Source organism: Arctopsyche grandis, chromosome 1, assembly GCF_051622035.1.
Source record: "Arctopsyche grandis isolate Sample6627 chromosome 1, ASM5162203v2, whole genome shotgun sequence".
Taxonomy (NCBI): Eukaryota; Metazoa; Arthropoda; class Insecta; order Trichoptera; family Hydropsychidae; genus Arctopsyche; species Arctopsyche grandis.
This window is the reverse complement of record NC_135355.1, coordinates 1462188-1478378: the sequence shown is the minus strand read 5'-3', so window position 1 is coordinate 1478378 and position 16191 is coordinate 1462188. Positions and strand designations below refer to the sequence as shown.

At 33.6% G+C, this 16191-nt stretch overlaps 2 protein-coding genes across 2 annotated transcripts; one reads left to right on the top strand and one right to left on the bottom strand.

The window, feature by feature from the left end:
* Positions 1–1038: 1038 nt before the first annotated feature.
* On the top strand, positions 1039–3979 carry LOC143922568 (uncharacterized). The gene is made up of 3 exons (XM_077445871.1): positions 1039–1198; positions 1273–1542; positions 1626–3979. The coding sequence occupies exons 1-3, from the start codon at positions 1040–1042 to the stop codon at positions 2325–2327; spliced, it is 1131 nt and encodes a 376-aa protein (XP_077301997.1). The 5' UTR covers position 1039; the 3' UTR covers positions 2328–3979.
* Positions 3980–4914: 935 nt separating this feature from the next.
* On the bottom strand, positions 4915–15230 carry Dna2 (DNA replication helicase/nuclease 2). Its single transcript, XM_077445650.1, has 21 exons — positions 15116–15230; positions 14440–14988; positions 14222–14358; positions 13931–14141; positions 13049–13288; positions 12843–12984; positions 12617–12770; positions 11558–11785; positions 11298–11486; positions 11130–11227; positions 10928–11060; positions 10717–10851; positions 9495–9661; positions 9315–9420; positions 9008–9146; positions 7663–7752; positions 7491–7594; positions 7234–7417; positions 6947–7162; positions 5382–5627; positions 4915–5301 (listed from the first exon to the last, which is right to left on the bottom strand). The coding sequence occupies exons 1-21, from the start codon at positions 15128–15130 to the stop codon at positions 5080–5082; spliced, it is 3705 nt and encodes a 1234-aa protein (XP_077301776.1). The 5' UTR covers positions 15131–15230; the 3' UTR covers positions 4915–5079.
* Between the last annotated feature and the right edge of the window lie 961 nt (positions 15231–16191).

Sequence of the window (16191 nt, the reverse complement as noted above, 5' to 3'; positions counted from 1 at the left end):
TCGCTCTCGTTTACAAGATATGAGTGTTTAAAAAAATGCGCTATTTTACAGTTTTTTGGCTTTTGCAGTTTTTAACTCAAAATCTAGTATTGTTGTGTTCAAAATGAGTATTGGAATCAATAGTCAGATGTTTTTCCTATTGATTGTTATATTTCATTGCTTTAAAATACTTATAATTAATTATCTAGCGAATTTTAAAAGTCAAAAATATATTTTTTTTTTCATGCTATTATGCGTTTATTTGGCCAGCTTTTTTATTTCACCACATTTATAAGGATTGGTTTTCTATCGCAATATTTTTTTTTATCTAAACGTACTAACTCGAATGGTAATTGCGTTAGGAAAGCTTTCTCGTGGTCCGTATTTGTGACGCAGATAGCGTTGGTGCAAGCGAGATGGCAATTATTCCAACCGCTGTACTCTGTGAGGGGTCTACCTCACGGGACCGAAAATCGAAAGATCTTAAGTCGAAAGATCAAAAAAAAGGGTGCATGGTAAACGGTACTATGTATATATAATATATATGAGTGGCATGCGGTGAAATTATCTCTCTTTTTGTCATACAGTCTTGTTTAATGTGCGCGAGCAGAATACGGAAGGAAAAGCCTGTTCCTCTTGTTCTTGTTGTATCCTGCTCGCGCAAATCAAGTGAGGATGTACGACGGGGGGAAAGAGACTTTTACCGCACGGTACTGATATGTATACTAACCGTTTTTCATATATATGCATGGTAAACGAACATTTTCGACTTTTTAACATTCGGTCACCCCTCTGTGAGGTGGACTACTTGCCATCTTTTTATGCTAAAAATAATTATTAATTTTGTAAAGCATAAAAATTTGCAATAATTAAAATTTTATCAAATATGACACGGGCCTTTTAGAGAGCCCTGGTTCATACCCCCACCCCCCCTCCTTCATCAGGTCTTATCATAGCATATTTACCACTAAATAAAAAAATATGTTTCCATGTTTATAAAAACAAGTGACTTGTTACTATTATGGTTTATAGTCGTAGCTATATATATAATTTAGACCAAATGTTAAGAAGAAGAAGAAGCCATATTTTTGACGTTTGGCCTTTAGTACTGTTTTGCACAATGGAGTGTAGACTTTGCCTTTGTTCTGATCCAACCGTCTCCATCTATGACAATCCTCATCCAGTGGTGCAACGGATTTGGACCTGCTGTCATCTTCAGGTCAATTATAGACCACAGTTTATTTGGTTAACTTATTGCCATCTAAATCCAGTCTAAACGTTGATCATTTTTAGGTCGAGAAAGACGACACGTTGCCAAATATGATATGTATGTCTTGTGATAGTAATCTGGAATTGTTTACCACCTTTCGAAACGTTTGTCTTCAAAGTGACCAAACATTGAAAGTAAGATTAAATAATAAAAATGAGTGTTTGGAAATCAAAACGGAAGAATTTGTATTGGAAGATTGCGACGACGAGTCGAGTGATACCTCTCTCAATGACGAGATAAGTAATGCCTTAGAACAAAACGATTCTAAGCAAAACATCAATTTAATTGAAAACGTAAATTCACCGGTTAAGTCGTTTCTCACACTGTGAAAGTATCACACAGTTCCAAAGTGATATGCGTTTGTTTTATTTTACAGATGGGTGCAGGAGGAGTGACTTCAATGATTGAAATTGACATTCTACCTGAAGAACCCCCATTACCGAAAGTTTCACATAAAATTAAATTTCAAGACAAGTCTAAACTACAACGAAAACCATCCGAATGCAATGTTTGTTCAAAACTATTCACTCAAAAGTCTGACCTCGTGAGACATGAGAAATCTCATACTGGTGAAAAACCGCACAACTGTCATATCTGTACAAAATCATTCTCTCAAAAACATCACCTCATTGCACACATGAACTCTCACGCCGGAGTCAAACCGTACAAATGTAACGTTTGTTTAAAATCATTTGCCAAAAAATCAAGCCTCAGGATACACGAAAGACATCATTCCGGCGAAATGCCTTACAAATGTGATCTATGTTTTAAATTGTTCGCTCAAAAGAGTAGTCTTGACGGACACGTGAAATCTCACGCTGGAATAAAGCCGTATAAATGTAACGTTTGCTTGAAATCGTTCGTGAAAAATTCCGGCCTTGTGAAACATGAAAGAATTCACACGGGAGAAAAGCCGCACAAATGTGAAGTCTGTTTTAAATTATTCACTCGAAAATTTGACCTCGAGAGACATGAAATATCTCACACTGGGGATAAACCGTACAAATGTGGCATTTGTTCTAAATCGTTCACTCAAAAGTGTAGCCTCGGCAGACATGAAAAAATAGGGTGTACATAAGGACAAGCATAATGAAAGTAAAACTTCAAAATTGATCATTAGAGACACGTATCTATTTTTGTCAATTGCATTTTAGCGTTTTAGGACAATTTTTATACAATTTAAAGACTAAACAACAATTAAAAAATTATAGAAAAATTTAAAAATGTTTTGTTATTAAAATTACAATGAAAAAAACATGAATATAAAAATACAAAGACAAAAAATATGAATATAAAAATATAGTACCAATTAAAATTTATTAAAACTCAACATGGAGCATATTTCTACAGATTCTTTTTTGAGATTCGTGCGACGATCGGTAACAATTATATTGTACATATTTACTAAAATACCTTTCAGCATCCACACTATTGACGGGACACCAAATAGATTTTAGAGCGGCACAACCAAACTCTTCATATTTAATTTTTGTTGCCATCAATAATAGCAATATATCCGGCGTGGATTCACTTTTTATATCCTCTATATTAATTGTCTAAAAAAGTGCCGATATCCTTCCAAACATTGAGCCTCTGTTAATATATTAAACAATGGCAGTTTTCTAAAAAACAAAACTGTTTCTTTAACATTAATATTAGATGTTGTACCTGGCACAGATAGATTGAATAGTTTACTCAATGTTTGGAGGAATACATTTGTCTCATTTAGTCTTGAGTAGTTTTAAGACGCTTTTTTGAGCAGCCTTTGTTTACAGTAGTAGACAAAAGCAGTTGCTTGGTTTCGACATGAAAAACACCGTCTATGGTAAACTGCAAGCTCTGTTTTATCCCCTCAATTTCTTCACATAATAAATGGGCAAAGGAATTGGAAGACCCTTCTAAATTGTCTATTAATTTTATAAATTTTATGCAAATTTCACTTTTATTTGTTATTTTAGCATCTATTCACATATTTTACGAATTTAGCATCTATACCGAATTTTAGCATCAATTAAGCATTAATAGCAAAATGCCCAAAATACGTGTCTATTGATCATATATGAAAGCGCACAGACTTGAAACCATATTGCTTCTACTTCTATAAAGCCTCGGTCCACAGAAGTTTGGATTTCGAAAATTTCATAAATGCAACAAAATAAATTGAAGTAGCGGAAACTATTCAAAGTTCGAATATGACTCGGTTATGAGATGGTTATGAGCACCGAGAGGTTACCGGGTTCGATCCCGTGCTAATTTGGATATTTGTGACTCCCAAGTCGATCGTTTCTTATCAGAGTTTGCCAATTTATCTGATTTCATTGTTGAAACGGTTCCTCTATCAAATTGGCAAAAGTCATCCTACCCACTATGTCACGAATATCTGTATTTGATTTATGTAAAAATTATACATATACAAGTCTAAATGCATAGATGTCTCTATGGATTGATTAATTCATTGTTAATTTCTGGTTAGATTTGGGGGTATTTGTGACTCCAAATCGATCGTTTCTTATCAGAATTTTGCCATCTTTATCTGATCATTGTTGAAACGGTTCCTCAAAATTGGCAAAAAATCATCTTTCCTGTTGTCACAAATCTTCTGTATTTATTGTGTGTATAATTTGTAAAAATTATGTACAAAATCTAAATCCATAGATGTCTCAATGGATTAATTAATTAATTAATTGCTATTTCGTGTTATTCAGGTTCTGGAAATACAGTGATGTATGTAATAATAAAATGCTGCATTGTTTGTAATTAATTGTCCTAGAAGGCGCATTGGGGTCTTCCTGTCAAGCCTTCCTGGTATATATTATTTTTATTTTTATGATAATAATATGACTTTTTAATATGACAATTTGTAAAAATTATGTACAAATCTAAAATCCAGATTATATATGGATATATATATATATATATATATATATATATATATATATATATGTATATATGTATATATATATATATATATATATATATATATATATATATATATATATATATATCCAGGTATCTTAATTGATTAATAATGTAATTAATTAATTGTTATTTCATGTTCTTCAGCCTCTGATAATACAACGATTTATATAATAAAATTCTGTAATTTTTGTAATTAATTGTCTAAGAAGGCGCATTGGGATCTGCCTGTTAGGCCTTCCTGGTATATGTAAAATAAAAATAAAATATGAATTAAAAAACATACAGCAATTTTTACAGATTTTCGGCTCTCTCTAACTGAAAATCTAGTATTTCTGTGCCAAAAGTCAGTATTAGAATCAATAGTCAAATGTTTTCTTTATTGATTGTGATTTTTTATTGCTTTCAAATACATATAATTAATCATCTAACGAATTTTTTAAGATATAGTACCTGCAAATAGCCACAACCTTTTTTTTAAACACTTACATATATCTCATAAACGAAAGCAAACCAACAAAAATCATTATCATATTCGAATTTAGTGGGTCAAACTTAGTAAAGATTGATTTATCTCCGCTCAGGTAAAAGTCAAAAACGTGATTTTTTAAATCAGAGCGTTATATAAACGTGACACTGGCTTAAAATCTACAATACGTGTTTTATTGCAGAGAGGATATTTATAATTAAATTAAATATACAGACAGTTCAGAAATTTATGAAAATCAGGAGAAAAAAAACACCAATTTCAAAAATTTGATTATGTATGCATTTCCATATAAAAAACAAAAACAACAGAATTTAAATACGGAAAAAACGTTCACAAAAATAAAAATTTAAAAAAGCAAGCATTATAATTAACAAGTAAAATAATAATAAACAAACAAAAAATTACATCAATGTATGTACATTAATTAAAATATATCCAATGTTTCCCAAGAGAATTTTTTATTCTTCATCAATTCAGGAATGGAGATAAATTTTCCAATTGGTTTTTTTGACAACGGTATATCAAAGAGTTCTTTGAATGGCTTATATGAGCGCAAAGACTTAACATCACCGATAATAATTAATTTGCATTTTGCTCTAGTTATAGCAACAGTCAGCCGCCTCTTGTCGTCTAATATTTGATTTTCCTAAAATAGAAGCGACCCGATTAAATAAATACAAACTGCAAATGTATATGAATAAAATAAACAGCTTTTAAAAAACTAACCTTAAATGCGTTTGCATCCAACAACTTTTCCTCGGAATATGTTTTAGTACAAGAATATATAATTATGTCTTTATCCCGTCCCTGGTATTGATCAACAGTTTGAATCTCAATATCATTGTTATTCTCATCATTGGAATTATTTACGGACGGGACGTTCTTTGTGCGACTCTTGACAACTTTATTCAATAACGATATCTGTTCACGATACGGTGCAATTACTCCAATTTGATTCTTTTTAATCGATGCCTGTAAACAAATATTTGCATAATATAATGTATTAGATCATTTTCAATATATAGATTTCAAGAGTGATTGGAAAAAATCTATATTACACTGTATTGAAGATTCTAATTTAACCAAAATGAACTGAAGAAGCACCCACATACATACATATATCATACAATTGCAGTTTAACTTAAAACTATTAACAGTTTGCCCGCGGCCGTCTTCTATGGAAGCTTTGCGCGACAAGTATGTAGCGCAGCTGTCTTCCATAGAATTTATGAACTTTGCACGGGATTTTGAGCCTTATATGCGCCTATTTCAACTGTTTTAAGGTTCAAAATTGGTTGAATATATTACTGAGAGTTGAATGCCATCTATTCAATTTGCTTAAAATGAATATATACCAGTCAAAATTAGTTTTTTGTGGAACCATACTGAAACCTCGTTTATGTGACGTCACGTCTGTTGAACAATGGCGACGATACGTCTCAATTGTATGAAGAATGATTATTTGACAATTAAGCCAAAACTACGAGATATATTATGTATTTTATTGTTTAAAATAATACTTTATGTGTTATAATTAACATATCTGGTTACTTGAGTAAATATTAAAATCTGTATTTAAGGTCGAAAACTCGATTGCCAAATTCGCGAAACAGGACTTGTTCGCTATATTTATTGCCGCGGGCAAAGGGTTAAAGAATTCTGAAGTTCTTTTAAAAGAGCTTATTATTTTCGTCTTACAAAGCGATTCTATTCTATGCAAATAAAGATTTTAACACTCATGTACATTGTTCATACTGGCACAGACCGGCAGCTGCAGTACGAAAAGTATTCTTTGGAACATTTACCTATATGTTCCGTCATGTGTACACAGCGTAGACACAACAGCAGTAGCCGACGCAATCTATTCATATTATACAGCAGTACATGTCACCGAAACGCATCAAGCAGAACCGGTTTTCTTCGGCCACTGTGGACATATTCACGCACGACGTGACGTCATAGTAGAGTGCACGCGCACTAAAGAAAGTGCGCATGCGCATATGCATATTTTCGAAAACGTCATGTTGTGACAATATCGGTGCGACGATACGACGCAAGCAACATTGCGTCATATTGTCGCGCTCTGTAATGTATATATAAGTTGATTTTGCCTTGCACTCGGCAAAAACAAGTCTGTACGTGCGCTGCTGTATAGTATGAATAGAAGTAGTCTTTTCATCTGCACTGCCGTACTGTGCTGGATAGTATGAATACACTGTTATGGTTACAATTATTTTGATTTCCTTTGGGGGGAGGACTTATCTTAGAATTTCGAAAACAAAATATTTTACCTTTAATAGAACTTGTATTATATTTAAAACAATCAAAGCTTCGCAGATATTATTATATTTTGCCGCATCTAAATTATCAAAACTATATAAACTGTGCATTTCTTTATTTTTGCAACTGGAATACGTATTTCCTGTATCTAAAAACACAACAGAGTCTTCGATGGCTGTTGAAAAACACTCGGATAAAAATGCGTTGACTTTCTGTTTCATACAAATCTGAAACAATAGGCAAGTGTGATAATAGGATCAATACAAATAAATAAATAAAATAATAAAATCAAATTCACTTGTGGATTAAGATTAATCGTATAGTTTGAAACGTTTTCATTTGCACATTTCAATTGACCGTTGTATGTTAAACGGTTGGCTACTTCCGTTATTGTCTCATTCATTCGATATTGCAAAGTGAGAGATACCGTTGAGTTCAAACCGTCCAAACGTGAGAATAAGCTTTCATCGAGTCCAAGTATTCTGCAATATAAAATGTGAAATAATGAAATAGCAACGCTAAAAATTTACAAACACCAAAAGTGTTTGTATAAACCTGGCTTTTGAACTTCTAACAATGGGCGGAAGCTGAGCGGGATCACCGACGAGGATGAATTTTTTCGCAGCGAATAACGGTCGCAATACGGAACATTGAAGAACCTGTACAGAGTATTATGAACATATAAAACTAAGTAATTTAATAAAATAATACGGTCATGTAGACTTACTTGTGTACTTTCGTCCACTATGCAAACATCGAAAACTCTTTTCGATAGAAGAGAATGATTTGAGCCGAGACAAGTTACACCAACTACATTCTGAAAGGCGAATAAAATTTATGAAATGACTAATATTAGAAAACACTTTAAAACGGGGCAATTTAAATGAGCATTTTATAAATAAAAAAATCGTATACATATATTGTAAGCATTTCATAGAATTTGTATAAATTAAAAAAATATAAATTTACAGTTAAAAATAATATCTAATATATTATATACTAGCTGTATTACCCGGCTTCGCTCGGTATTTGTAATATAAACCGCTTAAACATGACTAATCTAATAGTAAACATTTTATTAAAAAAAAAATTGTTTATTTATTTTTTTGCCTTCTAGGGCTTCGCCCTCGGCGCCCCCTGAGCCTTTTGCCGTTTATGGCTTCGCCCTCGGCGCCCCCCTGAGCCTTTGCCTTCTAGAGCTTCACCCTCCGCGCCCCCCTGAGCCTTTGTCCTTTAAAATATAAATCGAATCGGCGCCTATGAATCGAAAAATCATTTGTTAGATGTCGGCTGCGCCCCATGCGGGGACTTTGAATTCTTTTAATCGAAAAAAATCAAATCGGCGTCTATGAATCGAAAAAAAAAATCGAATCATTTGTTCGATGACGTCACGGATCTACGAACGAACAATCAAGGATCCATACATATGTATATACAAAGTTTATTTCCAAATTATATATTAGATTTTAAAAAAAAAGCAGCAGAAAAAATATATGATTAGATTACAAAAAAGAACACATAAAAAGGTCTTATGTTTTTTTTTAATATAATATTTGTATACTAAATAAATAAAAATACTTGATCATTTGAAAAATCACAAATCTATTGTTTAAATCAGGTCAGCATTTTAATACCTTTATTTTAGTTTCTTTCATAATAGAAAATAAATATAAAGCAACCTAAAATGAATGAAACGCGCATTAATGCTGAGCATTAAAGATATCGCATATAGGATCAGCAACATCTCAACCCGCAACCATCCAAATTGGCCCACTCTGTATAGTAGATGTTTAATCTTAGTAACTCGCGAGTTAAGAGTTTGTGAATTAAACTGCGAATTTTTTGCAGTTGAAATCATGGGAGTTTTTCAATTGTACCTTTAATTGTTAAATGATCGAAACATATTTACAAATAAAATATCGTTCAATGTAACATTTTTTATTAAACAGAATTATGTTTATTTAATGAGCAATTTCTTTTATTCTAATGCGCAAATGATTCGTTCTCAGGAGCAAAGTTATTTTTTAAACGCACCGTTAAATCGTACCCTTTTAAAACCAATGAATACTTACAATACTGTTGTATAACATTTTCAACGCATCCACGGAATCACACCCTTTGGTCAATTCTGTTTCTGTATATCGTTGAAGGGTTTTGTGTATTTTGTTAGAAGCGCCCAGTCTTAGCATTTTGATATTACTGTTTTTTAGTCTAAAAAAAATTAAATAAATAAATCATTTTCATTCTGGATGAGGTGTGGAAACAATTGGACAATTGGTAGCTTGAAAATTAGCATATAAATTAAAATAATCAACTAAATGTCTAAATGCTTCCACCGCACCTCGTATGAAAGCAACAAATATTAATATGTATAATTACTTTATAAATATATTATCTACAGCCGAGTGAGTTTGACATGTTATTAAAATCGACATGTCCAACTTGACCAACAGCTTCACCAATGCGACCAATGTCTGAGTTTTGCCTGAAATATCACAAAAACATGTAAACAGGCATATGAAAATTTATTACATACATAAATAAAATAAGAATAATCACCGGTTCCTGGCATGCCCCTTATGAGAATGTAATCTTTAGCTGTTAAGGACTTCAATACAGCACGCTGCTGTACTATGTTTAATTCGCTCAGTATATTTTTGGCCTTTTCTACTATTTTACTAGACAATTTTTCATTAAAAGCCGACGGTTGTTTGTTGACAATTATTCTATAAAAAAAAATATATGTACAATAACACTGCTCGACACGAAAATGGTTCAGAGACGAAATATGTCTTTTCTTATAGATCTATGCCCAGTGAATACGAATCTGGTAATAAAAAATATTGATTGGCTCGAGATTCGGAGATATATGTGTTTTTTAAATCGTGCGATTTTTTTCTATGTCTTGGTGTTGTTCAGTTGATGTCTCAAAATCTGTCAATTTCCTGTTCAAAATGAATATTGGAATCTATAGTCGGATGTTTTATCTTTCATTTGTAGTACTTTTCAGATTTCAAATCTCTCGTAAGTAGTCGTCCAGTTCAAATCAAAAGTCAAAAGTACGTATTTTCACTTGGGATTTTTTCCCACTGTTAATACTATTTTATATTGAGTTTTTTCTATTGAAACATTTTTATTGGGATAGTGTTCTGGCTACACTATAATACTAGTAGGAGCTTTTTGCTCGCAATTTTACCGATTTAAAATTCAGCACACTTCCAATTAACCCTTTTAAACGAAAACAAAAAATAGTGTGGCCAGAACACTATCCCAATAAACATGTTTCCATAGAAAAAACTCAATATAAAATAGTATTAACAGGGGGAAAAAAATCCCAAGTGAAAATACGTACTTTTGACTTTTGATTTGAACTGGACAACTACTTAGACAGATTTGAAATCTGAAAAGTACTACAAATGAAAGATAAAACACCCGACTATAGATTCCAATATTAATTTTGAACAGGATATTGACAGATTTTGAGACATCAACTGAACAACACCAAGACATAGAAAAATAGCGCGATTTAAAAAACACATATATCTCCAAATCTCGAGCCAATCAACATTTTTTATTACCAGATTCGTGTTCACTGGGCATAGATCTATAAGAAAAGACATATTTCGTCTCTGAACCATTTTTCGTGTCAAACAGTGTAATCAGTCTACATATGTATGTAATAGTTGGCTACTGGAAAACGTGTGAGACCACAATGGTGGTTTTTATTCACTGACAATCGACTGTTTGTACCCTTATAATAATAAAATACATATGTAGTTACCGTCTCAGCTTATTACTAATGTCAGAATTATCCATGAGAACACTCAAATTTGTTAAATTGTAAGTGAGCAACATTTTAGACTCTAAACAATCTATAGTGTATACCGTCGCATGTGAATTTCTCTTGGTTAAATCTCTAAAATGGGTAAAAAATACTCAATTACACAATTGATATTGCAAATAAGTACACATTTAAAGAACATCTACAATACCTATTCAATAACACTGATACAGTATCACTATCTAATCCAGTTATAGTGCCGGAACTTTCTCCGTATTTATCACAACTGCTGATCACGACGTAGTCTCCCGATTGCAATGACGATACTCTATTTTCCCGAGTAACTGCATTTGAAATGGATTACATTAAAAATACATTGAAAATAAGTTTAAAATAGTTTCGATTAGACTCACCTGAACTTTCTAATCTTTTAAATGTATGTTCAAAGCGAGTATCATTAGAAGAAACTGATAGTATAACCAAACCACTGATGCATTTCCCCTTTCTCTCTCTAGAAACATTTGATTATATTCAATTTTCTACAAGTTAATTTGACAATGATTAAAACGACGAGATATCACCTTTCAGAAGGCGTTAAATTCCATATATCTTTACGTTGCAAACCGTCGAATTTTTCACTATCTTCAATCATGAGAAGTCTGCACCAGTTCAAAAAGTAATTAACATCTTCCGATGCCAGGTGGCCTATCGCTTCGTCTTTCAACTTCATCAACAAATGACCACCAGACAATTGTGCATCAGAATCCTTGCTGTGAAACGTATGTACAACATGAAAACAACTAATGCGAATTGATTATTGTAATAAAATTTGATGACAAACCTCAAATATAACGAGCACAAAGTTAAATAGGGACAACTTTTACAAGCGCTATGATGATTGATTGGATCCGGAAGTACGACATTCTTTGTATTGTGGTCGATTGCGTCTGCCGGCAAAAGAGTGCTTTTACGCCACTGTTCCGTGAAATGTGAAAGCTTATTTCTCAACAAAATTAAATCTCGCTTTTCGCTATAATTTGCAGACACTTCTTGGACATCGATGGAGTCTCTACACATAAATAAATTAATTAAAATCAATATTTCATAGAAATCTGTTTACTATCATGAGGGTCTTTTTACTTTATCAATGTTAAAGTAGGAATCGTTTGGTTATAAACTGATAGCATATTATTGTAACATAAAATCCTGGTTTTTACAATGAAAACATGTCTTGAAACTATTTTTCAAAATAATTAACAATCAATATGGTGAATGAAATGGTACCGAAAAATAGCATCTGAGCTCAAAACTGACTGATACCATCACAGACAAATTGAACTCATTACCGACCAAGGTGCATTAACTTGTTTTGTATGTAAATACATACATATAATATATGCAAACGATTCCTATTTTAAATTACATATGTGCAGAAATATATTGTATCAGCTGAACACCCAGATCGAGTGACCTCTAGACACACGACCCTGCACCCGGGGGAGAAAACAATAATATCAAAACACAGCTGTACAGAAATGACCTCCAGACAATGGCCGCTAGTACCCAGAGGAAAACATGAATCGCAAAGCTGCACAGAAAATGATCTCCAGGCATCAACTTCTAGACACGCCTCAAGCGATCCGGAACGCGCGCACTGGCCCCATCATACAGCTACATAGCGTATGGAACTGAAGTATATAAACCAGCGCAACATTCCCAGACGCCAGTGAGCCTCTGGAGTTCAGCCAGCCCACTCCTCCAAAGTCGAGCAACTACCTCCTTCGCCATACATACATACATACAATACTTGTGTACTGAACAATAAAGAAAACTTCTTCCTAACACAAACATACACACCTCCCTACCTAAATATGTATGTATGTCGAATATTGCATATCACCTTAAATACAGCAAAAGTCCTTCATTTACATCGCTTCCCTTCAGAACCTCAGTCATCAGCATTGTATATAAAATGACCTGTCCACGATGTTCAGCAGAATTTGATGCTTTACCAGTTTTTAACTCTAAAGGCATGAGTTTTTCAATTTTCGAGCCTAGAAATTCATTCACATAAGTGTATTTTTATTTTTACTCGAAATTCATATGATGATTATCATTAAGCATACCGATTCCACGTCTGTTGTGAATTGCTACTTTAACTGTCACGTCAATCCTGCCAGACACACCATATTTCGGAGACCATATATTTTCTTCTATATCAACTATTTCTTTTATAGTTCCTTGCCATTTTTTATTCTTATCCTTATGCTGAAAAAAATAACTTACACAATGAAAAATACTACTAATACGTTTAATAACATTTTAAACATACGTTTAACTGTGTAACTGCTTTGGGATTGACGTAGGTTTCTATGAATCTTAAAATTTGAGGAATGAATTTTCGCAATTCGATTGAAGCGTCGGTTTCTGTCATATCTATGTCGTACAACGTGTAAATAAATTGAGGATCTTTCAACATTCGTTTGCATTCAGTACTAATGCCCTCTAGTGTGTTGATTTTATTTCGAAGACAAATTTGAAGAAGCTCGTGTACGAGAGTACCAATCACCATCTGTAAAATATAACTATTTAGATATTTTATATATAATAAATATACAGTAAGAGTTCTTAACCGTTTGCCCGCGGCCGTCTTCTATGGAAGCTTTGCGCGACAAGTCTGTAGCGCGGCTGTCTTCCATAGAATTTCTGAACTTTGCACGGGATTTTGAGCCTTATATGCGCCTATTTCAACTGTTTTAAGGTTCACAATTGGTTGAATATATTACTGAGAGTTGAATGCCATCTATTCAATTTGCCTAAAATGAATATATACCAGTCAAAATTAGTGGTTTTGTGGAACCACACTGAAACCTCGTTTATGAGACGTCACGTCTGTTGAACAATGGCGACGATACGTCTCAATTGTATGAAGAATGATTATTTGACACAATTGAGACAAAACTACGAGATATATTATGTATTTTATTGTTTAAAATAATACCTTATGTGTTAATTAACATATCTGGTTACTTGAGTAAATATTAAAATCTGTATTTAAGGTCGAAAACTCGATTGCCAAATTCGCGAAAAAGGTGCCGCACCGCGTACAGGGCTTGTTTGCTATATTTATTGCCGCGGGCAAAGGGTTAAAATTTGTATCTAATTAATCGCTAAGATGAGAGAATTGCGATTAGTATATTGTTTAAAGGCTTACACTCTTATTTCCACTATCCATGCCTTTAAAGTTACTTTGCAAGATGGACTTCCTAGTGCAAAATAAAGAGTTTACAATTTCAGTACCGGTGATTAAATTGTCCGGCCATAATACGAGGTATCCTCCTTGATTTGTCACATAATACTGACCATCGTTATGTTTAATGCTTATTATTGATACAACATTATCAGTTTCAATATATACATCCTTCCTGAAAGTATATGATAATTACAAAAAATAAATAAAAAGATAATTCATTGAATGGAATCAATCGCCTATAGTGTAACCAACCAAAAGTCTTTTATTATACAAGTTCCAAACTTTTCATTTTCGATTGATTTCAATTTAAGAACAGTCTCGGCGTGGCTCTTGTAAGCGTTTACAACTATGCATCTTTGCCACTGTGATATGTCCAAATCTTCAATTAACTATAATAAATATAATACACATGAAAATGAATGCATACTTATATATTTACATATTTCACAGTGTAATACAATATTACACACCGTATCATTCATATCCCAATTGTCGACAAACGCCTCGTCTATTTGATCGTCAAAGATATTATCCATATTGCTATTAAGCGATACGCATTTTTCCTCAACGTTAGAATCGAACAGGTCGTCGAAAACTCCACTAGTATCATATTCCAGAATGTTGTCAGAACTTTTAAAATTATCTACACACTGTAGAGGCATTTTATCAGATTTACTATCAAACTGTTTAGGTTTTTTGGGTGAAGATGATATCGTAAAATCTTCATCGTTCAATTTAACCTTTCTTGACGTGGTATTAGAATGAAAATGACCAAAATCAATGTTTTGTTCAAGCGGACTTTGCTGAGAAATGTTGTTTACATATCGTTGGCTACATTTTGGACTGTTGTCATGGAGCGTTGGTGTGAGTTTCTTGGGACTGGGACTATTTTCTTTCGATTCGCCATCCAAGGCAATTTCCAATTGATCTTCTATAGCATTTGTGGATAGCAATTTCAAGGTGTTCGGTTTTGAAAAATATGACGTCAAAGTAGTCTGGGACTTTGGTTGCGATTTTGTCTAAAAATAAGGAAATGGTTGTATTTGGTTAGAAAATATGTTAACGTATTATCAAGGTGATTGGCGTGCTCCTCAAAAGCTGATATGGTGATCAAACGAGGAAAATCACGAATATAATCATATTTACCTTGAGTTTATTCATGTCTGCGACATTCGAGTTTGTTTATTTAATGACAGACCGTTGACAGTTGAAGTATTTGGCGCCAGTGCAGTGTTGCCATGCACATAAATACATGCAATCTATTTGGTCCAAAGTGGTTCGGTGATTACTAGTCAAATGTGAACCGGTCACAGGACAATTGGTCGCTCTATATCGGTCACTCGTGATCATCCGTCACGCTAAAACTGGTCACGAGAAAACCGGTCACGCCCTGGTGCGACCAGTTTTAGGGTGTGAGGGGTGATCACGTGTGATCGAGTTTAATTATAATATTGTTACGTATACTAAAAAGAGCCGCCGAGTAGTTGCAATCGGATTAGCCCGAGTAGCATCCCAGAGACTGTGTGACCGTTATATTTGGTTTCGAGGATTATCCCCCGGAAAGCACTTGGTGGGGTAGCGATAACTTGGGGTCACATTCCGGTTTTTCGAATCCACAGCGGTAGCGTGGATTCGAAATATATCCGAGTATATATATATATCATATCCGAGTTTTCAGAATCCACAGCGGTAGCGTGGGACATCTAATACGTGACCATAACAATAGGCAGGCAAACCGGACGTTAAAGATGTCCTGAGAGACCTGTTCCTTATAAGGCAGTACTGAGGCGATATCAAGCCATTCTGGACTGAGCACTGCTAGTGTGTGTATCTCATTAATCATCAATAAACGCTGTGACACGACTTTGGCCTTTTACTTGGTGCGAAGCTCATATGTCTAGTCGATAATAATACAAATTTCGTAAATAAAAAGTATTTGCGAATAATTTTTTTGTGTGACCAGTTATCATACGACCAATTTTTTAATTTTTGGGTGTGACCAGTTTTCTCAGGACCGATTTTAGGGTGTGACCGGTTTTCTCGTGACCAGTTTTAGGGAGTGACCAGTTTTAGGGTGTGACCAGTTTTAGTGTGACGGGTGATCACGTGTGACCGATCTAGAGCGACCGGTTCTCCTATGACCAGTTCACATTTGACTAGTAATCACCGAACCCTTATAAGGATTGATTTTCTATCTAAATATTTTTTTTTTCTAAACGTAC